At 46.8% G+C, this 27,881-nt stretch overlaps 1 protein-coding gene across 8 annotated transcripts; it reads left to right on the plus strand.

Annotated features, from left to right (window-relative positions):
* Positions 1-7: 7 nt before the first annotated feature.
* On the plus strand, positions 8-26,318 carry TAF5L (TATA-box binding protein associated factor 5 like). 8 transcript variants are annotated; one of them, XM_060035110.1, is made up of 7 exons: positions 2,755-2,865; positions 3,789-3,888; positions 7,921-8,034; positions 9,379-9,523; positions 12,315-12,419; positions 19,362-20,086; positions 24,305-26,318. In XM_060035110.1, exons 3-7 carry the CDS (start codon positions 7,966-7,968, stop codon positions 25,100-25,102), a joined length of 1,842 nt encoding a protein of 613 aa, XP_059891093.1. In that variant the 5' UTR covers positions 2,755-2,865; positions 3,789-3,888; positions 7,921-7,965; the 3' UTR covers positions 25,103-26,318. The 8 variants fall into 8 exon arrangements, with proteins under 8 accessions (XP_059891096.1, XP_059891090.1, XP_059891098.1 ...); XM_060035111.1 differs by lacking the exon at positions 2,755-2,865 and adding an exon at positions 3,256-3,271; XM_060035107.1 differs by lacking the exons at positions 3,789-3,888; positions 7,921-8,034 and adding an exon at positions 352-1,688 and having other exon boundaries at positions 2,737-2,865.
* The last annotated feature ends 1,563 nt before the right edge of the window (positions 26,319-27,881 follow it).

The following is a 27,881-nucleotide window of genomic DNA, read 5'->3' on the forward strand; positions in this document are numbered from 1 at the left end:
GGCCCGGCCCAGCCCGCGGCGGCTCCGCGTCAATCAGTCATGGGGCTGCAGCCCAGAGCCGCCGCGGGGGCGGCGGGGCACTGGGCGCGGGGGCCCGGCTGAGCCGGCCGCGGAGCGCGAGCCTGCCGCGGAGACGACGGAGGCGGACGCGGGGCGACCCCGGCGGCGGCGGGGGGAGCGGGAGCCGCCTGGGATGTTCAGTGAGTGCGGGCGGCGGGCCGAGGGCGCGGGCGGCAGCGCAGGCGGCAGCGCGGCCTGGGCGGTGGGGGCGGGGCGAGCGGCCGGCACCGCCTGGAGGCCCGGAGCGCGGGCCCGGCCTCTTCTTCATTTACGGGAGAGGGAAGTGTCTGTGGGCCGAAGTCGGGATGAAACTTGGCGCAGGGTGGCGGGGAGGACGCGGGCGAGCGCGGCGATGCCCACCTGCAAGGGCGCCCGCAAGGCGGCCGCGCCCCTGACAGCCGCGTACGGGGTGCGCGCCGCGGAGCCCCGAGGCCCTGAGCGCCCGGGCGCGACGTGGGCGGGGGAGCCGAGGGTGAGGGACCGGGTGTCCTAGGAGGCTCAGCGGAAGTGCTGCCCTCCCGACAGCGGTGAGAGCGCCCTGGGCTCGTGCCCCGCGGCGGCAGGCTGGAAGCGCTGATCTCTGACCTTGCAGGTGGAGGTCTAGGAAGGGAGACCCGGCTGGCAGGAATCGGGGCTGCGCTGGGAGGGGCGCGCGGGCAGGGGCCGTCTACTCTTAGGTGACCTAGCGCTGCGGGGTAGGGCGGACACGGTGGCCGCCCCGGTCTGGGTCCCAGCTCTGCTTGAGGGTGGGAGTAGGAAGAGGAGTTTGGAGCCATAGCTTTACACTCGGAGAAGCTTCATGTAGCGGAGGGGGCTTGGTGACTACATCGGCCTCAGGTCGAAACCATGTAACTACTATCTGTAACCTCTCGGAGCCTTCGTTTCCTCTTCAGTAAAATGGGGTAATGACTGATAAACTGGACCTTTTACAGGATACCCAAAAAAGGATTAATGAATGTGAAAATGCCTGACAAGTGGGAAGTGTTCTGTAAATACTAGTTATCAGCTATTACAATTTCTTTTTTTGGCAGAGAATACTTTCTAGGTTCCTCGTAGGCCTAAAGTTTTTGCGTTAAATGTAATTTTGATTTTTGTCAATTATAAATCATTCCTGCCTTAAAAATCAGTGTTAAATTGGCAAACCAAAAAGTGGGCTTGCCTTGACCATTTTTTTGTTTGTTTTTTGTCACCAACAGTAAAGCAGATTTGTGTGTTTTGGAATAGTTTTGTTGCTTCTCCCTCTGAATGTGTGAAATTTGTTTGGTTCTATCACTGTGGAACTAGGTAAAGGCTCCTCTTAACTACTCAGTCACTGGTTTTTTGGTTTTACTTTCGCAAACAGATGTCCTTCATAATACCTATGAAGGACATCTCTGGAGAAAGGGCTGTTGTTTGTTTGTTTTGTTTATTTGATGATTCGTTTTAGCTGGAAGGGAGCCCCGGGGGCGCTCTGTTAAACCAGCATTACCCAGTGGACAGTGCTAGAAACCGTTTCTAGCCTCTCCATGTGACAGACAGCCAGCTTCTCAGGTAGTAACTGTTGTGATCACTCTCTCAACAAGCATTTGGTAAGCTTTCACTGTTGTGTTTCCCGAGAGAAGCCTTTAAGCAGCAAGACACTGTAAAAGGTAAGAGCTCAGACCATGCAGCCAGGTGGCCCAAGCTCCCCTCCTGGCACCATGGACCCTTGGGCACCTGTCTGACTTCTTTGAGCCTCAGCTTTCTTATCTGAAGAATGCTCCCTAGCTTATAGGGTTCTCGGGAGGCGTAAACGAGATAGTCTATGTAAAGCACTTAAAATAGTATCTTACCTGTGATGTACACTCAGTAAGTGCCAGGTATTAGTAGTGGTGGTATAGGAAACAAATAGTATGGTGTTTCCTGTGATAGAGGTTTGTTCCTGGGTTTGGTGGGTGGAAGGAATCAGGCTCAAGGAAGCTTTGGGGAGGAAGAAGTGGCCAGGCTTGGCTGTGAAGCATGAGTGGGAGTTAGCTAAACCAGCTAGGAGTGCCATTTTGACCAAAGCCCCTAAGGCGAGAAGGCCTTGTGGTACCCACCTGTTTTGTAAACAAAGGCAGATAAGAGTAACCGCAGGGTGACACAGTGGAGATGATTTTTTTTATCCTCCACACTGGTGAAGGAAGGAGAAAGTTTTTAAGCTGAGCACAGATGGCGTCAGATTAGCCGTTTGGAAAGATTGTGCCTGTAGTGGTGTGGGATTAAAAGTAGGGAAGGCCCAGCCACTTGTCCTGGCAGCTTTGTGTCTGCCTGTGACTCCAAAAGGAAAATGACTGCTTCGCAGAGGCAAGCATTTGAATCCAAATCTGGAAGCCTAAAGAGCACTCTGAGAAGGCATGAGGAAACCAGATCATTCCAGGCAACCTTCTCTCTTAAAAAGCATCTTCAAGGATGTACTGTATATGCCTGACTACTAGGCAGGATTCCCCCCAGAGTATCCCTCTGAAAAGAGGGTGGTACCACATGTTTAAGTCTCTCCTGTTACAGGCACTGTAATTACTCTTTCCAACAACAAGATGCTGTTTGGGAAATACATATTGGACTGAAACAATCTCAGTCATTGCTAGTTCGGGATATTTATACCACCAATGTATCAACAGTAAGTGATAAATTTGAAAAGTTCTGCCACCTGAATCGGTATTGATGGCTTGCGTTGAGATTTCCAGCGAGAGCATCAAGTGCTGTATCATAGATGATTTGGTAGGAGCGAAGATGGTGTGTTCTGGAAAATGGAATTTGATGATTCAGAGTGGCTTCAGTGACTACAGAGACGCTGGTGTTGAAGATGTAAGTGAATAGTTGGCGTAAAATTGTTTCATGAATTAATGTGTTGCCTTCTATATTTTAAAATACATGGAAGTTAATAAATTAAAGATTATAAGCAGACATTTGACTAATTGATCTGCAGTCCTAAAGGGTTTTTTTCTAGTTTAAGTTAGCCAAAAATTTTTCTTTTTTAATTTTCTCATTGCAGGGGTAAAGTTGTCTTAGGTTCGAGCTCGCCTTTTATGTGAACATTTTACAGAAAGTAACTGCTGCTCTGTTTGTCTACTGAAACAAATTCCTTTCCCCGTCTCATTTTTTAACTTCAAGAAGGTTTCAAGAATGTTGTGTACTGGCAAGTTTTAGAAAACACTATAGAAAACTCCCATTCATAAATCTTTGTTTAGCAGTCAAAGAAGATATCTTTCTGGTAAGATGTATGTAAATGTATATGTATCTTAGTAACCTTAGAGTGTTTGATAGTAATAAAAAGTTAGCTCCATTTTTACTAACAAAATACTAATTTTTGGAGATGTGGCAATTTAGGAATCAGAAGTGTTTTGCAAGACTTTGTGCATTGCCATTTTTAAGTCAAGGCACTGCTGCTTTAGTTTCACAAAGTAATGCCATGCTCTGGAACTGTGTTGTCCAATACAGAAAGCACGGGCCATGTGTGGTTGCTTACATTTTACTTAATGAAAATTAAAAATTCAATCTTCAGCTGCGTTAGCCACATTTTAATTGCTAGATAGCCCTTTGTGGCTGGTGGCTACCACACTGAACAGTGCAGACCTAGAACATTTCCTTCATTGCAGGAAGTCCTATGGGCAGTACTGCTCTAGAATAAAAAGTGATCCGGCTGCTCTGTGAGACACACACACATAAAGGATTCGGTGTCATTAAAGCATCTCCAAAACCTCACTTGCTGCATTTGAATTCCATTGCAGGGAGAATGATAAACATAGGAAACCATATCCCCCTTATTCTGAGAGCACAGCATCCTGTTTCTTCTGTCTACAGTGCTTGTAAATGGAGCCCACGTGAAAGGTATTCTTCATGACGTAAGACACGGTAAATGTAGGTAGCCGTTCTATAAATTTGAAGTAAGCATCAAATATTTGTGGCTTTCTTGGTTCATAAAAATCCAGAGAAATCATGTGCCTAAAGTAAACCGTCAAGAATTCCAAGCAGAAGCTAGATGACACTCACTTTACTTTTAATGTGAATTTCAAAGATAAAAGCCCTGTTCTAGGGAACTCTCCATCTGGGGGGGAACTAGAGAACAGTGATGGCAGGAGTGGGCAGTCTGCATGGGGTGCAGAGGGTGATTTTAAGCATGGCAGTAGCATAGTCAGTCTTTTTGTCTGGCTGCATTCAAAAGGGTGTTTGAGGTTGGCCTAGAGTAGTAGGAGGACGTTGGAATAGTCCAGGTGAGAAGTGATTTGTGCTGTCAGATCGCAGCAGTGAGGATATGGTAGCACAATGGCTCCAAGAGAGTCCTGTTTAGAATAAAGAGTTGATGGCCATTTAGAAGTGAGGGGGAGGGAGATAGAGAAAAGCGTCTTAAGATGACAGTTTTCATTTGATTGGTTGGTTTTGGTTGTGGTTTTCTCTGTTGGTGGATGGTGGCACCATTAAGCTGGCTGGGAAAACTAGGAAAAGGAAGACGTATGGAAGGAAGAGAATTTGAGCACATCGAATTTCAGATGTTTGCAGTGTCCAGGTAGAGAAGTCTTGTAGACTTGAGCTCAGGAAGGTGATCTGACTAGAGACAGGACGAGTCTTGTGTCAGTAGGGAATGTGAAGGGTGGAAGAGGGGAGCCAGAGACCTGCCTGCAGGGGAGGCGGTGTGTTCAGCAGCCTAGAAGCCATGTAAGATAGTGGGGAAAAGTGACAGATTTGACAAGAGTTGAGGAATCTCAAGTCTTAGTAAATAGCCCGCTGACATAGGAAGCAGGGTCGGCTGGCTGAGTAAGGAGACTGGAGCAGATTTGGGGGTAGCTGCAGGTAGGAAGCTGCAGGGAAAGGAAGTAGTTGACAAGGAAAGACTTCTGGGACTTTATGGAGGTCCCAGCTGATGTTAGTCAAGTTCTAGGGGCATCTGTCTGCCTGGCTGTATGATTTCTGCTCCACCCCCAACCCTCCTACCCAAATTAACCCCCCAGATTCTACATTGCATCCTGAGCCCGCAGCTGTGAGCCTTGTTCGTGTGCCATTTACTTCTTAGGACTCCATGGGAAAGAGCACAGGTTTTAGTTCAAGTGTATTCATGTTACGTCTGTGTCTGAGCAAAGCCTGAATATGAAAGGCCAACCTAATTTAAAAATTATATCATGTATGACTGAAACCGAGCTCATTTATTTTTCAGCTGCGATTTTTATTTTCACAAGCATTTTATCACAATGATTAATGCAAAAGCTTATTAGGTTTGTAGGTGCTACTAAGAGTGACCTTTTGATGGATTTTATAAGCACTTAGAATACTGCAAGGAAAGAGAAGAGAACTGATATATGAGCACCTACTAGGCACTTTACATGACCTCTCAGTTAAGAAAAAATACAAAATAATTTTTATCTGTTTTTAAGCATAAATTTATAATTGGAAAAAAATACACTTACTTTAAAAAACAACAACAACAGAAACACCTAGCTACTGTCCGTATACTCAGCTGGGGAACTGATTTCAGGATAGTGGTGGTGAGTTTGCCTGGATTTGTTTTGAACTCATTCATCCTCAAAGCTGACACCTTATATCTGAGGGGCAGGGGGAGACACACTGTTCATATAGTACTCTATTGGCATCTCATGGAATTGCGTAGTGCTTAGCCCATGAAGTGCTGGGCTGGGGGTGTCTCTCCGAGCAACCCTCCACCAACCATACACATTTGAACATAAGTGGGTGGGGTTAGGCTGTAGCAAAGAGTATTAAGAGAGTGGTTCTTCCTGCACAGTTGTTACTTTAAGGCAGGAGGGTGATCATGTCCTGATTTTCTGTAGCAACTTTGGTAACAGTAGGCAACTATTAATGCATGAGACATAGATACATATTGTGTCGGAATCCTCGTGTTAATTTCCAGAAATCCTAATAATGTGACATGAAAAGAAAGGTATGTGATCATCCATTTTTAACTTTAAAGTTAAAATATTTTCTGTCAATTGAAAATTAAGGGAAACCCTGAAATTTTTAACAAAGATGTAATTAGATTGAAACTCAATTTAAATTTAAAAGATTTTATAATTACGGGAAAAGATAAACAGGTAACTTGGAATTGCAGTGTTAGTCTCATGTCTGAGTCTCTCAAGAGACAGGTCTGTTTTTAAGAAGGTTTGTGGGGTTTTTTCCCATTTCATTTATTATTTGCTTCACTTGAAATATGTGTGTCCTGGAATCAAGTCCAGGGCAGTCAGTTGGATAACGTCCCTGGTATTTCAGTTGAGCGTGGCTGTACAAGAGACTGATGCCCGCGTTCCTCCCGCCCAGACTCTTGGCTCACAGCCCACCCTCAGGGAAGGTCCTTGTCCTACATGGTGGTTTGGAGCCAGAAACTGCTGTTCCAGACAGCTAATTTGGGCAAATTCATTGGCATCAGTATTTACCAGCTAGTTTCTAGTAATCCCCAATATGGCCCGTTTTTTACTATTGTTCATTCTCACCGCTTTCTGTTCACTCTCTCTTTTCCCCTCCTCTTCAGACATGCATATACATTGTCCCACCTTGGGGACACTTGGCATTGCAGGGTCTGCTGTGTCAGTTTTCCCATGTCTTTTCCTGTGCACATTTTTTTTTTTTCCCCTGTTAGAGAGATGACCTCTTACTCCCATCTTACCTGAAACACTAAGGGACACACATTGATACAAGCATGCACTCCCATGGCAACAAGAGATGGGCAGTAGGAAGTCTGGAAAAGTTTTAGTCCCAGCCAAAATACAAGGCATCAGGCTGCTTTGGAAGAGCTTGGAGACTAAGAACTCTTGAAGTTAGATTGAAAGCATCTTTAGCAAGCGGCGTAGGGTCGTGTGGTGGCGGGGCCGGGGGTGGGAGCCTGGTGGATTGACTGCTTCTGACTTGGGTCCAAACTGGCAAAGGATAGTACTCTCACAGTCTCTGTGTGCACTTAAATTTTTTTTCTCTAAATATTACATTGAATCAGAATCTCCAAGGCTGAAATGATTTATACACACACTCGCAGGAGACTCTTATGTGTAACCAGGTTAGAAAACCATAGAGAATCACTGAAATAGTCAAACTGGTACAGGAATGCTTATTAGTAACCACAAAGAAACAATTATCTGTCTCCATCAATGGACAGATGAATACTTAGAGCAGTGATCCCCACTCTCAAAGTCTCAGAATTCTTGTATGAACAATAGAAAAAAAATCTTAATTAAAAAATAATCTGGGGACTTCTCTGGTGGTGCAGTGGCTAAGAATCCACCTGCCAGTGCAGGGGACATGGGTTCAAGCTCTGGTCCGGGAAGATCCCACATGCTGCAGAGCAACTAAGCCCACGTGCCACAACTACTGAGCCTGCACTCTAGAGCCCGCGAGCCACAACTACTGAGCCCACGTGCCACAACTATTGAAGCCCGCACGCCTAGAGCCCGTGCTCCTCAACAAGAGAAGCCACCACAATGAAAAGCCCGCCTGCCACAACGAAGAGTAGCCCCCGCTTGCCGCAACTAGAGAAAGCCCGCGCGCAGCAGTGAAGACCCAACGCAGCCAAAAATTAAAAAAAAAAAAAAATCTGAGTTGTCATACAGTGAAAGACTAACACACCATAACCAAGTGAGGCAAATTCCATAGTGAAAGGTGGTTCAGTATGAGGAAATTTGTTACTGTTTCACTGTATCACTGAATCTCAATCATTTCAGACCCAGTGCCCCTCCTTTCTAACAAATATTTGATACTGTCTCTGGTAATCCAGAAATGAAATGCATAGATAATATAATCATTCTTTACACCTGGTTTAAAATAATATATTTATGATTTCTTAACATTTTATATTTGTATATAAATATATGTGTTTTTGTGTGTGCATGTCTCCAGCCTTCACTGTTTGCTCTGTTGTGTGACTTTTAGGCAATTGAAAAGTCGATCTTCAGATTGTGTTTTAAAAGAGTTACCATGAATCAGTTTGGAAGGATTATTTATTTGCAGATGATTCTGGAACAACTTGTTTGCTGCAGTATCTGGGTAAAATAGTTGTTTGGTTATTCACCACATATTGTACACTGAAAGAAATTGTAATGGATAAAAATTAGATACAGATAAACTTTTTTTAATATTTAAAGAAAAAATAAATAACAGGTTTTTGGAATGGGGGAATTTTAAATCTTAAAAACAAATGGAGGAGATCACAAAGGAGAAAGCCAGTGCATGTAATTGAAACTGAAAATTTAAACACATCCAAATAAACTATCAAAAACACATCTTCCACACACAAAAAAATTAGAAGTCCTTGATTTAGAGAAAGTTACCCTGGTGGGGACCATCACATGTGTATGGATAAGGTTGCATGCATTCCAAAATGGACACGATATTCTGATCCTGAAGAAGAAAATATTTTTTACATCACAGAAGTGAACCTAGAAAATTCATTCAGCTGTCACTGGTCATCTGGACTGCAGTATTCTTTACTCCAGGCAGAGGAGTGTTTGAGGCCCATGGCAGTATCAGGGGTTCCTGTCATTCTTGATAATAAATTTAGCAGTCAAGGAAAATAGTCCTTTTGGAGGGGGAACCGCCAACTTAGCTTGAATTATCAGAAGTTATTTACCCCTGTTGAGTGCATTTCCTTCCGTATAAGAATTCATGAGATTTTCTAACACATATACATACCCTCTTACAATGTTGATGCTTTTCTGTACCTGGCGTTACAAATAAAGTGTGAAAGAGGTAAACAGTATGATTGACATGAAAACACACTGCTCAAATCCTTGACTCAGCGCCAGCAGCCTTTTCCTGACTGCTAAGAGAAAACATAGCTCTCCCTTTCCCCATTATTAACGTCTCACTTTCTAACACCTCTTTACCCGGTTTCTGAATGTCTCAGGGCTCTGATTTCGTGCTGCCTCCTGCCTGCTTTCTGGCTGGTTCCCTGCTCCCTGAACCCCTCTCCCTGAGCGAGGGGCGGCCGGGAACACAGGGCCCTGGAATTCCTCGGAGCGGATTGAAATCATGGTCCTAAATGGAGTTTGCAGAGGATCTGTGGAGCTTTTTTTTTTCGGGGGTGGGGGGGCGCACATTGCAACACGTAGGCATGTGAGATCTTAGTTCCCCAACCAGGAATCGACCCCATGTCCCCTACAGTGGAAGCGCGGAGTGTTAACACTGGCCCGCCAGGGAAGTCCCGTGGGGCTTTATTATCTAGGCTATTCCTGTTTTCCATCATTGAAGTTGGCCGTGTTTTCATCGGGACAATACATAAAGTGGAAGAGAGGGTGAGGTTGGTCTTAAGGCTCTCAAGTCAGCCAGGAGACTGGCCACGTGGCCTCTACCCACGCGTGACGTCAGGCTGTCCTTATGGTTCCCCCTCAGGTCATGAAACGGGTGCGCACCGAGCAGATTCAGATGGCCGTGTCCTGCTACCTCAAACGCCGGCAGTACGGGGACGCAGACGGCCCACTGAAGCAAGGCCTGCGGCTGTCGCAGAGCGCCGAGGAGATGGCCACCAGCCTCGCAGGTACCACCCACCCCCGTCCCGGAGGCAGCGTCCAGCCCAAGTGCCTCTGAAAACCCCCGCCTAACACGTCCTCCTGCAGGATCCCGGGGGCTTTGAGCTGTACCTGATGTCGTGTGCAACTTTCTCCTTCCGTGAGCTAGGGCCAGGGTCTCTGTCCCCCTCTTGCACGTGTCCCCTCCCCTGTCGCTTGGGCCTCACCCGTGGAAGGCACGTTCTCCAGTTGGATGAGTCCTTTGGGATCAGTGGGTGGAAATGTTGGCATCATACACGTGTTCCTGAGACTTTTAACATTTCTTTTTGCTTCTGCTCTTTGTTTTGAAATTGGATTTGGATTCTTTTTTAGAAAAACTTTGGAGAAATTTTTCCTGCCGTGCTGTCAGGATGGTTATGAGCGTCTTTAAATGGCCGGGTGTGGGGAGCTTAAGGTGGCAGTGCCTTCTCCAGCTCAGCCCGGCTCCTCAGGGGAAGCCTCCTTCCCTTCAGTGTCAGACCCACTCACTCTCCCTCGCCTTCAGACTCTGCTGGGTTCCCCTGACAAGGACAGGGCCAGGCGATGAACTCGGAATCGATTCATGAAAGCCTTAATGTTTCTAGTAGGATGGCCAGTGTACAGGACCAGAGTAATTCCTTCTAAACTCGCCGTCACGGCCTTTGATAAGCTCCCGCTGGCCTGTGTTCATTGGAGCCTGTGCTGTTGCTGATAGACAGTAGGGCAAAGCACTGTTAAATTTGTGTTCTCAGTTGTCTTCTTTTCGATACGATGGAGTATTAGGAGAGTCAGTGTTCCTGGAAAACCACCAGGAAAAGCGGGAAGCTTCTAAAGTGTGATTATTGTAAGATTTTGTCCTAGGTTTTTCTGTTGATTGAGTAATCGGAATACTTACATCTGCGTTCAGCAGATGGTCGTGAAGGCCTGCTGGTGGCCAGGTGCTGAGAAGTTCTCGAGAGAGCTAAGACTCGACCCTGGCTCCCGAGGAGCTCTGCTACAGTCAGCTGAGGCAGGCGGATGAGCGCACGCGGGCGGCGTGCCATGGTCCCGTGAGGGCTGCTCAGCCTCCATACGAGCAAAGAAGGTGGTGCTCTCAGGTTGGCCGGCAGGTCACAAGGGCTTCCCAGAAGGTCTCATGTTCCCAGCATATAGTCAGGGGTCAGTAAATCATAGAAGGCATGAGCTGAGTTTCCAGAGAACCATTAGGAGCTTATCGGGGGGCAAAGCTGGGGGCGGGTGTCCAGGTTATCAGATGTGGGTCCTAGGAGGATGGCCGTGGTGGCTGTGTTGACGGGGGAAGGCCCGGATTGGCGCCAGGGGATCTAGTCAGAAGGCCGCAGCGTGATCCAGTGAGAGGTCAGGACAGCCTGAGCTAAAGGGTGGTCATCGGAATGGCAAGGGGAGGATGCCTGTGAGGGCTTGTGACTGTAGGACTTGAGACTGGTTCCCTCACGGCGGGGCAGCAGGAGGGCCCGCAGCCTTCCAGCGTGTGTCCGAGTTCCTGGAGGGGCGCTGACTCTCTTCCCATCTGTCTCCCCGCCTCTCGATGCTCTCTGTCGTGTCTCCTTGGCCCTGCTGCATTAATTACATTCCTGCTTCCTCTTTCCCACGTGCGTCCCACGCACGTTGGTGTTCGTCCGGATTGTTGTTGAAGATGGCTTGTCAGTCCCCCGCCGCCTCTCCCCAGTTGTGAGGTCCCCCACCCCACCCCCAGCAGAAAGGGTAGGAGAATTTTGCTTTTCTTGTTAGAAAGCATGAACTCACAGAATGGCGATGAAGTGCATGTTTACATCCTGAGTATTGAGACTCCAGCCTCCTTCCTCCTCTCGCTGCCGAGAACACTGCCATCCAGGCACCTGCTGTCCAGGAAGGTGATTAAAAGCCTCGCCCCTGGTGAATCTGTCCTGCCCAACAGAATGGACCGAAAGACATCGCCAGCAGGGAATTGCCCATCCAGGTCCTCTTGGGTGATAAGCGCACGCCCAGAGTTCGCATCAGCTCTGTGGTGCCTCACTTTCAGATAACTAGGGACTGTCAGATCCTGGAAGAAACTGATCTGCTTCATATGAAACATTTAAGGAAACAGTGAGAAGCAACTTGAAGGAAGCAAACAGCAGAGAGAAAAAAAACCTTCAAAACTACCATCATTGATAGCCTTGAAACAAGAAGAGACTGCTATTTTAAGAGAAGAAAACATTGAGATAAATACATGACAGGGAAACTGAAAAATCATTCGAAGGGTTGAAAGTTGAGGAAGCCTCCCAGAAAGTAGAGCAGAAAGACAAAAAATGGAAAATCTGGGAGACATTAAAGGGTCAGTTCAGGAGACCTACCTCGAAATTGTAGGCGTCCCAGAAAGAGAACACAGGAGAGAAAGCAACAAAATGATTCAAGAAAATTTCTCAGAACTGGAAGACGTGAATTTCCAGATTGAAAGGGCCCACTGAATGCCCAGCACGGGGGTTGAAGATGGACCCATCCCAAGGCACACGATGGTACAGTGTCAGGTCCTGGGGTCAGATGCGTCCAGAGGAGTCTCTCGTGAGCCTGTGTGCCTCTCCTCTCTCGTCCAGCTCGCGTACCCTGTGCTTTATACCTTTCGTTCCTCTGCTGTCACGTCACTGGGTGTCAGGAGCGGGTGGGGTAGGCATGTCGGTCATATTTAACCAGAAGCCCCAACGTACTTTGAAAACGGGCTGAGATGTCAGATGCTACAGCTGCACCTCCTTCCATCCATCCTGCCACGTTTTGGGCTGGCGATTGTCTTTGCTGTCCCCATCTTATGTATCTTTTCCTCCTTAGTCCAATCAGAATCTGGTTGTGCCAACATAGTGTCTGCGGCCCCTTGCCAGGCAGAGCCCCAGCAATATGAAGTGCAGTTCGGACGGCTGCGGAATTTCCTCACCGGTAAGTACTCCACACGACCCCCTTCTCTTGTTAAAAAAGGGCGCTGCGAATTTCCCTCAGAACCATCTGTGTTCCAGCTCTGGTGTTAGGTACCAGGGATTCAAAGGTGGTTGAACGCAGGCCTTGCATTCACACTTATGGTCTATTGGAACTCCCAAGAGCGTCAAATCAGGAGATTAAAGTGTGCAAGGGCAGGGCTCTGGGTGTGTTACTCACTGTTTTGTCCATGGCCTTCAACACAGTGACAGTGACTTGTGTTGAATAAGTAGAAGCTCAGTCAGCCATGTAGGGAAACCTCCTTAAATGCAGCAGGTGTGAAATGGACGTTGATATCACTACCAGTGATACAGTACATCTCAAAATGGTTTTTTCCCCTTATTTCCAAAAATGCAAGACAGTAATCCTCATGAATCAGCAACACCAAAAAATTAGAAGTTGTAATTTAGTCCAGTTCGTGGGTGCTGTGATAACCACAGACACACTGAATCAGTAGATATGAGTTCTAATGAGTTTTTCTAATTCACTCTATGACTTTTTAAATTAATCACTCTAAAAAATGTAGTCGTGTAGCCTTTCTGGGGCCTTTAGTTCCTCATATGTAAAGTGAAGAAGGCTATTCAGAGGCAAAACCAAGTGATTTCGTCTAGTCCTAAGATGACTGATTATAATTTTAATGTTGAAAAGATGATTACACTAAGCGAGACCATGTTGATTCTGGTTATTAATCAAAGTCTTTTGTTGAGTACTTTATACAAAACACCTTGAGGTACAAGAAATACAAAACTTTCTCTGTCCTCAAAGGATGGAGAGTAATTAGCATGTATTGGTTAGTAGAAAATTATAGCTAAAATACTTTGAAGTTGTTTTATTTTTTTTTCCTTATTTGAACAACCCTCAGGTTAATAATTTTTAATGGTAAAGAGGCATAGTAAGTGATCAATATATAAACCAAAATAATAGACCTAATTTTGCACACTTAGAGTTGTCCTAATTTTACTTCACCCTTATAATGGTTAGTATTTTAAAGGAAAGAATCCACATTTCTGGTATTCCGTAGTCGGGCAAAATGACCAAAATGTTACAGGAAATAAAGATTACAAAATAAAACCCTGAAGAAGGTCATCTTATCAGTCTCACAGTTGTTGACTGTTGAATTCATTCTGTTGAATTGTTACAAAGATGAAAAAATTGCGAAGACTAAGGGTCTAATAAAAAGAGTCTATTATGTTTAAACTGGAAAGAAAGAAACTCCATTAAGATCCTCACATCATATAAATGTTAAATGTCTCAGAACAGTGATCAGCTGCTTTCCATGTCCACTAAAGATAAAAAAAGAAAAATTGGATTTATAAGAAGGATTTCATTCAGAGGTAAGCAAGAACTTGGAGATAATCAAGTTATTTTTCATTATTGGCATTGGTTTTTGAGGCTTTGAGCAGTTTTTAAATTTTTTAAAATCAGTTTTTAGAAAGTTATTTTACTCGGTTTTTTAAATACAGTTATGATTTCTCCCTGAGAGACTTCTCTCATCAACCTAGTGGTGAGGAAGCTGGTTTAGAAAGAAGTGCCTGGCGTCTTCCAGCCCTTCTCTTTCCCTCAGTCATCCTGTACTTACGTGAGGCTGACTGTCCTGGGCTAGGTATTGCAGGAGAGTGTATTGATGGGGGCCCGCCCTCTGATGAGGGAGCCAGGCAACGCGGAAGCTCCGAATCTGTCACTGTAATAGTCTCCATCAGCCTTTTCCTACGCAATTTCTCATCTTGTTTCAAAACTGAGAAGGCTGCTGTCTGTTACCTTGTCTGTGATTTAATTCTTTTTTTTTTTTTTGCACTATGCGGGCCTCTTACTGTTGTGGCCTCTCCCGTTGCGGAGCACAGGCTCCGGACGCGCAGGCTCAGCGGCCATGGCTCACGGGCCCAGCCGCTCCGCGGCATGTGGGATCCTCCAGGACCGGGGCACGAACCCGTGTCCCCTGCATCGGCAGGTGGACTCTCAACCACTGCGCCACCAGGGAAGCCCTGTAATTTAATTTTTTAATCCTTGGTCACAGGTTATTTTGAGGGGGTGAGTATATGTGTTTTTCCTCACAGACTGCTTTTCCTGGAACATTTTTCTCCACCTTCAGGGCTCTGAAGAGCAGTCAACCAAGTCAAATGAAGAGTTACTTCCTGAGCACCAAGATGAAATACAACATGTAGTCATTAATCTGAACTGAAAGTTAACCCTAACATAAGAGGGCTAGAAGTCACAGTTTTGCATGAGATGTGACTGGGGGAGTGTTTTCATAGGCCAAGACGGAGCCAGTTGCTGGGTGTTTGTGGGAGCTGCATTTGGAGTGAAGGGAGGGGCTGGCGTGGGGTGGTCAGAGGCAGCCTTCCTGAGGAGGGTAGGGTCGACGTTAGCACTTGCACGCTGGGCATCTGTGCCAGAGTGGGAGGATCCGGCCTACGTGCGAAGGCATGAGCAAAGGGGCAGAGACGGTGATGATTTTTTCAGGAACAGCGAAGGAGCCGGCTTTGTTGAAAATGGGCTTTCAGGGAGGGATAAATTGGGAGATTGGGATTGACATACACACACTACTATATGCAAAATAGATAACTAATAAGGACCTACTGTACAGCACAGGGAACTCTACTCAGTAGTCTGTAATGACCTATATGGGAAAAGAATCTAAAAGAGTGGATAGGTGTATGTGTGCAGCTGACTCACTTTGCTGTACAGCAGAAACTAACACAACATGGTAAGTCAACTGTACTCCAATAAAAAAAAATTTTTTTTAAGAGAAAAAAGAAAATGGGCTTTCAGATTGGAGATAAAGACAGACAAAATGGAGGCAAGATCTGACCACAGGGGTAGAAGTGTGACCCTCATCCTGTGTGATGGAGACAAGCCTGGGCGTGAATGTGGGTGTGGAAGCAGTGGACGAGAGTGTTTGTGGGAGGGGCGATGGGAGGCCAGCCTGAGTCCACTGTGGTCCCTGAGGAGTGAGACAGGGCTTTGGATGCTGAAAGTGGGGTCTTCAGTTCACAGTTACATTGTCAAGGTAGGATCTCCAGGGCTAAGGAGTAAAGAAGGGAGAAGAGCTGAGGATGCCTCAGGCTCTTTGGTGGGGGTGGGGTATACTGAACAGAAATAAGTCAGGTTTTATTTTTTACGTTGTTATGATGATAGCATCCTGCTACGTAACACAGAAGATACAGACTGTGATACAGTACTCAGCATCAGCCCCGGGGAGATACAAAGTAAATTCTAGGAGATGGTAACTCTCGAAGGAGATAACAGAGAAAGGTAAGAGGTTCTAAGGCTGAGCTCCCTCCAGTATTTCTCCTCCAGAAGCTGTGGGGCTGAGAGCTGCCGTGAGCTTGCCTGTTGCTCCAGGGCCTTTCCTACAGGACATGTAGTGGGAAGAGCATAGCCTATGGGGTCAGTCACTCTGGATCTGAATCTGGGGACAGCTGTGACTCCTAGACACAATGTGGGTGTAAGTGCCTGGCTCGTGGGAGGCACACATGCAGTGGTAGTTCTGCAGAGTGAGGTGAGCCTTCGAGGAACAGGGAAGAGGAGGAGCCCCCAGGCAGGGACACGAAGGTGCAGGCCAGCTGGTGCTGTTTCAGAGCTGAGGACGGTGTGCAGTCGGTGGGCCCAGCCCTGTGGAGAAGGGCCGGGGAGTGAGGACCAACAAGCTCGGTGTTCGTTTAACTTAGTGTCCTTTCAGTAAAATATAAGGTGTATGTTACGATTTCAAGGGAACGAGATTCAAATTGAGTTAAGACTTAATGTTAGTCTCACCTTGTTCCACATATAGAATATGTTGATTGGAGCTTTATACCTAATATACTGTTCTCTTCAGACAAGAAAGAACAGTTAAGCAGCTTTGAAACTATGGGCTGAAACAACAGTGAATTTCAGTAAGTTTTAAAGTACTGCATCCCTATTTCTAGATGGCTAGTTTTTTTTAATCCTGGACTTAGTAAATTAAAATGCCTCTCATTTTCGAAAATAAGCCTGAAACTAAGATTGTAAGGAGTTGAAAACAGCCCTTCGTCCCAATAGAATATATTGGACGTCTAATTGGTAAGGGTTGAATCTTTTTGTTTGTTTTAATTAGTATTTGGGGAAAGAAATATTCCAGAGGTCTTCTAAAGAATTACAGTATGTAAGGAAATATTGAAATCTGTATTAGGGTTCTCCAGAGAAACAGAACCAACAAAGTGAATATGTATAGAGAGATTTATCTTAAGGAATTGGCTCACATGATTGTGGAGACTGACGAGTCCAAAATCTGTGGGGCAGGCCTGCAGGCTGGGACTCAGGAGAGCTGCAGTTCATGTCCACAGGCCGCCTGCTGGCCGATTCCTTCTCCCCGCCCAGGGAGGTCAGTCTTTGTTCTCCTAAGGCCTTCAGCTGATTAGACGAGGCCCACCCACATGTGGAGGGTAATCCAGTGTACTTAGTCTACTGACTTAAATGTTCATCTCATCTTAAAAAATGCCTTCACAGAAATATCTAGAATAATGTGTGAACAGGTTTCTGGGCACTGTGGCCCAGCCAAGTTGACACATAAAATTAACCATCACAAGTCCACCACCTATGGACTTGTGATGGCACCCTTACCCATGTCCTTAAACCATAATTAACCTGCAAGTAAAGGTGATTAACAAGGTCATAATTCTACTTAACATGGTACAGCTATCCCAAGTACAACCAAGAATGCCCTAATGCCTTCCTCAGAAGAGGAAGCAAAGTCCACAGGTGATGTTTACCCTTCTCCTTGAGATCCCATAACTTAAATACTGTGACGTAAAGTTAACAATACTTAAACACTATGATATAGGGAATTCCCTGGTGGTCCAGTGGTTAGGATTCCACGTTTCCACTGCAGGGGGCCAGGGTTTGATCACTGGTCAGGGAACTAAAATTCCACATGCTACACGGCACGGCCAAAACAAAAAGAAAAAATACAATGATACAAAGTCACTATAACTTATGTTCCATGGTAAGGGGATAAGAAAGGAAAGAAAACAAAGATATTTGCTTATGTATAGGTATACACACACACACAAACACGTTCATAACAAAATAAGGAGGAATACTCATGACAGGTCCAGTCCTGGGTTCTGTCACTGGTCACATGGTCATAGCTGGTCTTCACCTTCCTCTGCCACCTATTCTGTATTCCCTTTGCCTTCAGTTAGTGCCTCAGCTGGTCCTGGTTCTTTACCTGGTGGGATGATGCAAAGCTTCGTGCCTGAAGGGCCTGGGCCACTACTTGTCCTGCCTGGATTGGATTGTTGCATATTTCCACTCACCTTAACCTCAGGGATGGTGGTACTAAGAGATGCCCTAAGTGACCTCCTGTGTCCCAGACACACTGTCTTCGGCTCCCTGTGGAGCACAGTCCAGTTTCCCCTCGGCATTCAGGGTCACTCACCACAGCCAGCACCAGAGCTCACTGTGCCTGTTGGTACAGAGGCAGGAGCCCTGACTTCAGTTCAGCGGGATCAGTGCGATTGAAGTTCATCTTCTAAGAATGCATTTGAGTGGGGGCATGTTGATCCTCAAATGCACCTACTCTGCAGTTAATTCACCTGTGATGAGGTGAAACAGAGCATCAAGCAGAGAGAGCGTGCAGGAATCATCTCCCTTCCAGTTAGGGAGATAAGATTCCCTAATGCCGTGGTCCTGAATCTTGAGCCAGGTGTGGATTCCTTTTCAGGAAAAAAAGAAGAAAGAAAGAAAATGCTAGCGGAAGTGCTAAGAGCTGACGTAAAGCATTTTTATATTAATTACTTAGGTATGTACAGACATGACACATGAAACCTTTATGCTTTATTTTGTATAAATGCTAAACTCATTTACATATAAAGTACAAGCAAAACCACAAAAATAAACTTCAAATTGACAACAAGTGAAAGTAACAGATGGATTTTGCCAGTCATAACTTGCTACTCTAACGGGCCTAGGGCTGGTGTCACCCAGCTTCCCTGAGGTGCTGGTGCCTGCGATGGCCCTGCTCGCTGGCCACTTGCCTCCATCCAGATGGCTGTGGAACCTTCGCTCCGTCACAGCTCTCTCTGCCCTCCCTCACTTAAGTGTCACACACACTTCTGTGCTTTTCTCATTAGCCTGTGACAAAGCTGTACACTTCTTTGAACATTCTTTATCATGTACTTTCATGGTGTTAAAGTCTCAGGTTAGTAAATGATTTAGTCTTAATGACATGAAAGTGTTCCACTTGTAAATTATCACTGCAAAAGAGAAGTTGTACTTTTTAACCAGCAAAATCAAAATGAGTACACTGACAGATGTGGGACAATTACAGATGAACGACGTCATGTTGCCGTTGAGACATGGCAGTCAGGGGGGCTAGACATGTTAATGAACCCACTAAACTAAGAACTTGATGTTACTGCAGGTGATGGGGCCAAGAGGAATCACAGAACAAAGTACAGCACTAAAACTGTATGTTAATACTTACTTGCTAAAGGCCATCCAGATAATTCTGAATTTACCTGTGTTCATTGTTTTTTAAATTATCAAGTTAAGGTTTCTGTGAAGAACTCAGTCTCCCGAGAATGCGTCTAAGGTCTCTCCAAGGTCTCAGGTCCCAGTTGGAGCAACACTAATGTGCTGGGAAAATACTAACCCTTGAAGACCTGGTACGAGCTACTGAATGCATGTGGGAACGGGCACATCGCTTAACCTCTGGCCGTCGAATTCTGGGTTTACGGCTGACTTCGGGCCGTGTTTGCTGGCCTTCAGGGTCCGTGCTCTTCCTTCCTCAGTCCCGGCTTGGACTTTGAGTGTGCAGAATTCTGTGTTGGGCTTATACTTCAATCCATAGCCTCAGAAAGTAGGGTCCCGGCCAGAAGAGGCCATGTGACGGCGGGCTCCCCAGGAGACTCTGCTGACGGTAAAGGCCCTGCTTCTCTTTCATTACAGATTCTGAATCCCAGCACAGCCATGAAGTGATGCCTCTCCTCTACCCCCTCTTTGTCTACCTCCACCTCAACCTGGTCCAGAGCAGTCCCAAGAGCACGGTGGAAAGCTTTTACAGCCGCTTCCATGGAATGTTTCTGCAGAATGCCAGCCAGAAGGACGTCATCGAGCAGCTGCAGACCACCCAGACCATCCAGGACATCCTGTCTAACTTCCGGCTGCGGGCCTTCCTGGACAACAAGTACGTGGTCCGCCTGCAGGAAGACAGCTACAACTACCTTCTCCGCTACCTCCAGAGTGACAATAACACCGCGCTGTGCAGAGTCCTCACCTGGCACATCCACCTGGATGTGCAGCCCGCCAAGAGGACGGACTACCAGCTCTACGCCAGCGGCGGCCCCTCCCGGGGCGAGGGCGGCGGCCTGGAGCCTGCCGACGTGCCCGCGCCCATCCTGCAGAACGAGGCCGCGCTGGAGGTCCTGCAGGAGAGCATTAAGCGTGTCAAGGACGGCCCCCCCTCTCTCACCACCATCTGCTTCTACGCCTTCTACAACACGGAGCAGCTGCTGAACACGGCGGAGGTCTCCCCGGACAGCAAGCTGCTCGCCGCTGGCTTTGACAACTCCTGTATAAAACTGTGGAGTCTGCGCTCCAAGAAGTTAAAATCCGAACCGCATCAAGTAGACGTGTCCCGCATCCACTTGGCTTGTGATATCTTGGAGAAGGAGGTAGGAATGTCGGTCTTTCTTCCCTGCGTCTGCCTTACTAATCAGCTTGGAATATTCGTACCCAACGTGACAGATCTTACGGCAAACGCACTTCCTTATTTCCCGCATCGTATAGCTAACGCCAGACTCATGCCTCGTAACCTGTAGCCAGTGACTCCCTGCTAATGCCCAGCCTTGGCGGAGACAATAAGCAATTAGACGTAGGATCACTGGGTCAGAGGGTCTGCGTCTTAAAGTGTGATACTGCCGCCTCCCAGTGCCATGAGCAGTAGATGAGGACACTGGTTTCTCTCCACCCTCGCCCACCCTGGCTGCTCTCGGCCTTTCGAGGGCAGTGCAAGTCCTCTGGCTTCACCCAGGGTGCCGCCTTTTCGTCCAGCAGTCGGTGTGATGAGCTGGTTCGCTCTGTTTGCGGGTGGTAGTTGAAAAGGGCAGGCACAGTGGCCTGAGTTTCAGGTCACCGAGAGTCATTGCCTCAAAAAGAGCATGGGCAAAGGGAGACAGAAATTGAACTGCACAGAGCTCACCTTCCCTGAGAGTGGCGCCACGGAAGTTGTGGGTAGGATAGCGCTGTCGTATCACCGCTGAAATTCAGGTGGCTCGGCCTCAAGTTACTTGGGATGGAAAACCTTTGCACCAGGTTGAAAAGTTAATGAGTAAAAAAAAAAAAATCACTCGAGTTAATTTCCCGTTACTGATGAGGGTAGCAAGAATATTGGTGTACAAATTAAGCCCCTTTTCTACCTATTCCTGTTTTCTTAGTCACCTTCCAGTTAGTATGGCCTTCGAGTCTTTGCTTCTTGCAGTTAAGACAGTATAATTAGAGGAGTTTGTTAGGATGAGTACAGAGTCTAAATTCCGATGCACCAACTTCGATTTCTAGAATTCTGTAGTGCCCTCCAGAATGTGTTTCAGTGCGCGAGTTTAGCTTCCTTGGAGACACAGCTCTAGCGTCTTGGTGGTTCTTCACGTACAGTGAGGGATACTGCCCTCGTTTACTCTGTTTTTTACTTAAAAAAACTATTCCTACCGACCTTATTAGCTTTGATGATACTGAGTTTGGGGATTTTTCTAGGCATTAAAAAATAATACAAAGGAAGAGAGCAAAGGTAGAAAGATAGATGCAAAGATGGAAAGAACGTTAGCCTAAAATAAAAGTTTTTAAGATTACACCGTGGCTACCGCTGCATTTTGTAACATGTGAATTATATCTCATTTTTTTAAAAAAACCAAAACAGTAACCAAAAGCTCCTGTGTAAGCATAAAATTATCCCAAATGCACCTGGATTTACAGCCCTGCCCTCCAGCTTCTGTTGTCTCCACGTGAAGAGAAGCTAGATTAGCCTCGGAAATGTGTTCGCTGGGCCCGCAGTGCTCCCGTCACCCGGTGCCAGCAGCCTGGGAATGGGGAGCGGGCCTGCCCTCCCTCCCCCACTTTGCTGCACACCGGATGGAGATAGCTTGTCAATTGGCAGCTGTGTGTTTTTAATATTTGCACAGCATGGCAAAACCACAGGTCCCCAGTGGAGGACTTGCCCTTCTTTCCAGTTATGTGGACAGGACAGGACCACCCTCATCACCACCAGCCTCCCCGCCCTCAGCCCAGCAGTGCAGCACCTGTGTTCAGTTCATTTAACGTCTGGTCATTCTGCCCCCAATCTGGTCGTCTTTAGGTTTGGAAAATCAAGTCAGTGTTGTCAATAATACTCAGTTCTGTAACTTGTGTATAAAACTGTCATTTAGATCTGGCCAATAGGAATATAATGTGAGCCATATATGTAACTTAAATCGTCCTAGTAGTCACATTACAAAAGTAAAAAGAAGTAGTCAAAATTAATTTTAGTAATGTATTTTCAATCCAATATGGCCAAAATATTGTCATTTCTACACATAAGCAGTATTTTTTAAATATTAACGAAGTCTGTTATAGTCTCCCTTTTTGTCCTAAGCCTTAGAAATCCGTGTGTATTTACACGTAGAGCACACGTCCATTCACACTAGCCAGCAGCCACCTTTTCTCTCCTAGGTCAGGCTGCTGTCATCTCTCACACACATAGCAGTGTCTCACTTGCTTCCAAGTCTCACCCACTCCCAAGCCCAGCCATATTTAATTTCTTTCAGCTCCATCGGTAGCTAATTGGAGAACAGCCCCGGGCTGACTTTCAGACCCCAAAGTACCCTGATCTAGGAATGACCACACTGTGAGCTGGGCCACTTGGAACGTCCTAGCACAGAAGCAGACGGAGGGACTCCATGGCCTAAAGCAGGGTCAGCAGACTATAGTATTTGAAGATGTTATATTTCTTATTCTTTGAAAATTTCTGGTTTAAGCATGTCTCATCATGTACATAATATAGTTTATTATTACATGAAAGTACTTTACAAATTAGAAATTCCTATTTGGGATGCATCTGGGGTGGAATTTACTGTGAGGGTTTAGACAGTGGCAGGGCATTTGCGGTGCTGTTCCGTTAGCATGGGAGGCTCTGTGAGGCCAGGCACGTGTGACCCACTGCCTGTTCAGGGTTTCAGCTTGACTGTGCTGAGGCCCTAATGGGGATGGGTTGAGCCACAGAAAAAAATGTGGCCGGACTATTTTAAGCTGCGGTCCTGGCAGGGAGCTGATAGGGATAGCCAGCAGGCCCATGCTGGCTTCCCCATTTCTTGGTTTGTAGAGTCAACCAGGCACTTTTCCACAGGCTCAGGACAATGGCTGGGCCCCTGGGGAGTCCAGCTTGACTCCGGTGTGTCCTGCTCTCTGCCTGTGAGCACACAGAGGGGAGACCCACTTCCATGACTGCCTGGTCCAAATGAAGACCTCTTAAGCCTCGGAGACTACCGTGTGCCCTTGTCGGCCGCTAGCTTTCAGAGGCCCTCTGTGTAACTCACCCAGGGTCGTTTCTTGCCCCCGCAGCTCTGACACAAACTCTCCGGTGCAGAGCAGTAACTTTAAAGTGTTGTTGTAATCTCTTTGGAAAGGAAAATTACTAATATTCTTGGTAACGCTCAGTAGAACCTTAAGCTCTCAAACGCTTAAGTGCTTTTAATGTTGAGTATCTGGAAGAGCCATTTTGAATCTTCATGGACATCAGTGTTTATTTTCTCTTAACTTTTCTCCAATACATAAACGTTGGAGGCATTCATTCCATTTTGAATTTAATAGTTTTCAGATTAAAAGGATGCCCTTTTTCTGTCCAGAGGCTCACGAGGCAAGCGGTTCATGAAGCTTCATCCTACCTCCTGCTCTTCCAGTGAGGTCACTTGGCTTTATGAATTCCAGGGTGAGGACAGCTGCAGTTTTAAGGAGCTTGTCTGCGAGAGAATGAACGGAGAGTGGGTTTGAACACAGAGAGTGTGCTTGTGGGGAAGAGGATGAGGAGAGGGGCCCCCCCACACCACGAGCCGTCCTTTCTGTCGCCACACCTAGGGATTCATTTCCAAGACTCACATGAGTCGCTTGGCTTTATTTAGAGCAATTCTGACTCCACGCCTCATTTGTTACTTTGGGAAAATATTTGAGACCCTCCAGAGAGTCACGGTTTCAAAACTCTTCTTTCCTTTGGACACCAGCCGTTCATGCCTGGTCACAGGGTGTGAGCATAACTTGCTGATGGCTGCACCCCTGGCCTACTGTTATTTCTGCGGTATGTCCAGGTTTTAGTTTTGGATGAACTCCCGCAGCGGTTCTGTATAAAAATCTTGAAACCGCGCCTGCCTCCATCACTGGCCCCAGGCGTGGCGGTAACAGGCATGTGGAGATTTTTCTAAACGGACTGGAGACAGGGGGCAGCATGGCCTGCAAAGCAGCTGAGACTGACGGGCGAAGACATGCCAGTAGAAGAGCATCTAAGAACATAAGTTCAAAAGTACGTCTTTTCGAGCGATCGGCTCTTGAAATCGGTTCTCCTCAACCTAAGAGTAAGGTCCACAGTCATCGCTCTGCACTAGTAGCCTTGCTGTAGTCTTAGCTGCGAGGTGAATTTAAGGAAGGCAATTTGTAAGTGGTAGGAGACTTTTTATTCAGTTATGCAATTAAGAGTTCTTCTCCTGGAGTCACCGTAAAGAGCAGGGTCGTTCACTGAGTATATGCTGTTTCCCAAGCAGGTCTGTTTCTAGACGTTTGTTTTCCATGACAGACCACTAAACGCTCTTCTCTTTGTGTGTGTGTGTGTGTGTGTGTGTGTGTGCGTGCGTGCATGCATGCGTGCGTCCCCGCAGGACGACGAGGACGATAACGCAGGCACGGAGATGAAGGTCCTGCGGGGACACTGCGGGCCAGTGTACAGCACCAGGTTCCTTGCGGACAGCTCAGGGCTGCTCTCCTGCTCTGAGGACATGTCCATCAGGTACTGGGACCTCGGCAGCTTCACCAACACCGTGCTGTACCAGGGCCACGCCTACCCCGTGTGGGACCTGGACATCAGCCCGCACAGCCTGTACTTCGCCAGTGGGTCCCACGACCGCACGGCCAGGCTGTGGTCGTTTGATCGGACGCACCCGCTACGCATCTACGCCGGGCACCTGGCAGACGTGGACTGCGTCAAGTTCCACCCCAATTCAAACTACTTAGCCACGGGCTCGACCGACAAGACGGTCCGGCTGTGGAGCACCCAGCAGGGGAACTCGGTGAGGCTCTTCACGGGCCACCGCGGCCCCGTGCTCTCTCTGGCCTTTTCCCCCAACGGTAAGTACTTGGCATCGGCGGGCGAGGACCAGCGGCTGAAGCTGTGGGACTTGGCGTCCGGGACCCTCTACAAAGAGCTTCGGGGCCACACGGACAACATCACCAGCCTCACCTTCAGCCCGGACAGCAGCCTGATCGCGTCGGCGTCCATGGACAACTCGGTGCGCATCTGGGACATCAGGAGCGCGCACTGCAGCGCACCCGCTGACGGCTCGTCCAGCGAGCTCGTGGGCGTCTACACCGGCCAGATGAGCAACGTGCTGAGCGTGCAGTTCATGGCCTGCAACCTCCTGCTGGTGACCGGAATCACACAAGAAAATCAGGAACATTGATTTTTATCTTTGATGTAACGGACTGGGGCGTGCGAAGGGCTCCAGACGACAAGTCTTAGGACAGACGTATGAAATCACTGACTGACTGTGAAGGACTCCCCACGTCCCCACGCATCCCCCCTCGCGCCCCCACGCATCCCCCCTCGCGCCCCCTCATCCCGCGGACATCCCGAGCCCGCCACCCTTTGCTCAGCCCCCAAGTGTGGAGGGACGGGGGGAGGAAGGGCGGTGACGGGGAACGAACGTGAGATCAAGAATCACGGAGATCCCGCGGTGTCCCCCTGCCGGCCCCTTCCTGTCTCTGGAGCCAAGATGCCCTCACCTCGCCGGGGCTGCACTTGGCCAGAGGAGGTTTGCTGGGCGCCCTCCCCAGGAGCAGTGCTGCAGGGTCACTGGGTGGAAGGGACTCTATCTGGGTAGAATTCGGGGGCGGGAACGAGGAAAGGGGGCGGGGTCATCCTGGCAAATGTCTTTCCTTTTTCGTGGTTGCAGAGAACCAGGATTTTTTATTATTATTATAATTATTATTAATGCGAAGAGGAAGCCTAGCACTGGCGGAGGGGCCTTCTCTGCTCTCATCTTTCAGGTTTTACTCCTGGCACTGGCTGTGATACTTGGAATTTTGAGGTTCAGGGAATTCAGAGAATTTGGTCATACAGTGTATTGGGCGAAAGGGAAAATTTCTGGGTGACAGATTGATCACTCCAGCTGACATGTTTCTAGAAGTGGGTGGGTGGATTTGATTGAGAAAGTCTTGGGCTCTTGCAGTGATGGTGGGATAGATTCTTTTCGTGGCTGCACTTCTATTAACAGTTCTCTCCCCTGAAAGGACAGATTGTGGTAAAGAAATGAAAATAATTGGAAGTGAGAAGTCAAAAGATAGAATTAGAAAATGTTGAATTTCCAAATGATTCTGAGGTGTGGCTCTTCCAGCGTCTTTTCCCCCTGAGATCATCCCTCCCACCTCCTGCTTTGCAATAGCAGTTTAATGAACAGTCTGTGAAACAAATCTTAAGTACGAACACACACGTCGAAAACTACGCTCTGAAGATAAAGCAACTTCTAATTTGTGGAAAAAGGATTAAATATTTCTGTTTTCTGAAAAGAGTTATTTTGTATTTTGTTTTCTATTAAAATGTATTTAGTTTCAAAAAACAAAAAGCGTTGGCATCTCTTTTAAACTGAGGACAGGCGGGGGTGTGGGCTGTACTGGGGACACAGCTCAGCTTTCTGCAAGGTGGCAGCCAGTTACGTAGCCCGGACTCCCCGGGGAGCTGCTCTCCTGTCTCTTGTATTCTGTCCAGCTTGCTTCAAATCATTCCTCTTTGCATTCACGTGGATTATTGATAGCATACAATACTTTTTATATATCCAAACTTGCCAGTGGCTCGCCAGAGACAACATACATTTTTCTCTCTAGAGTTTTTTGGTGAGATCCTACTTCAGTTTTCTTTAAAGACCCCATTGTAAAATCTCTAAGGGGCATAAGGACGGTGTCATTTAATTTACTCAGACCATTTATTGAACCATTCCAGATAAAGGACTCATTCAAAGATTTAAATGATGCAAGAATTTTTTAAATGTACTTTAAAACATAATTTTCTGGCAAGGACACCAAGATGTATCACGAAATTAAATGGGAAGACTAGAATTCTAGGCCAAAAAAATTTTTTTACTTGAGCCTAAGATCCTAATTAACAGGAAATGTTTCTTATTCATAAAACTCCATATATTTCAGATATTGTAAGAAAGAATGTTTGGCGGCATACCCAGGCAGCATCACCTTTCACATGGTCTGCTGGCAGAGCCTAGAATTCAAGCGCGTTCTCATCCGTAATAAGTGAGCTCTTAAGTTGGGTTTTGTGGTGTATTGCTAGAGACAATGAAACACCTAAATTGGGCTGAATCTTTCTCAGAAGTGAAAGGACCACCGATTTTAGGTTTCATTTTTGTGTTTTAATGCAGAATTTCTCTGATTAAACGCAGAAGTGCATTAGGTTGGTCGGCCATCACTACCAATCACATATACACTTTGTGATTTCAGTTCAGGCTCTCAATGATCTGCATAGTTGGCCTTTTGTGAACTAATCTTAATGTGGGATATAGTTGAATTACCCCACATTACTTCCCCAAACCCTTAGAAATATTATAAGGGTGTGTATGTGTCCTTATGTCCACAACGGTGCATGAGAACATGGTCACACTCTTCAGGTCGCTTTCTTGTACTGCTTTATTTTATCTTATCTTCAGAGCAATCCTGTGAGGCAGACAGGACTAGAGATATTACCATGTCGTAGGTGAAGTACCTAAAATACCCAGAAAAGCTGTGGTATCTGTACCCAGCACGGAATAGTCAACCTGTCTCAAGTGTGTTATGTAGACGATCTATATTCCAAACCCTCAAGTTCTAGCTAGAGGGTATAGTCCTGAAGATAGAAGAACTTATTTTTTAAAAACTCTCCAAAAAGGAAATATGAGTATAAATAAGTTATTTAACAAGCATGTGTATATGGCTCTTACTCTCCACCAGAAACTGCTCCAAGGGTTTTATGAAAAGTAACTTATCTCCATAACAACGCTGTGGGTTAAGTGCTGTTTATAATCCCCATTTTACAGGCGAGGAATCTGAGGCACTGATGGATTAAGTCACTTGCCAAGTGTCATCAATTACAGCTAGTAACTGATGAAGCCAGAGTTTGAAGTGGGCAGTCTGGCTCTGGGTCCATGCTTCATCCACGCTGTTGTCTCCCTTCATTCCCACAGAACCAGGTAAAGAGTG

The sequence above is a fragment of the Delphinus delphis genome, chromosome 16, assembly GCF_949987515.2.
Source record: "Delphinus delphis chromosome 16, mDelDel1.2, whole genome shotgun sequence".
NCBI lineage: Eukaryota > Metazoa > Chordata > Mammalia > Artiodactyla > Delphinidae > Delphinus > Delphinus delphis.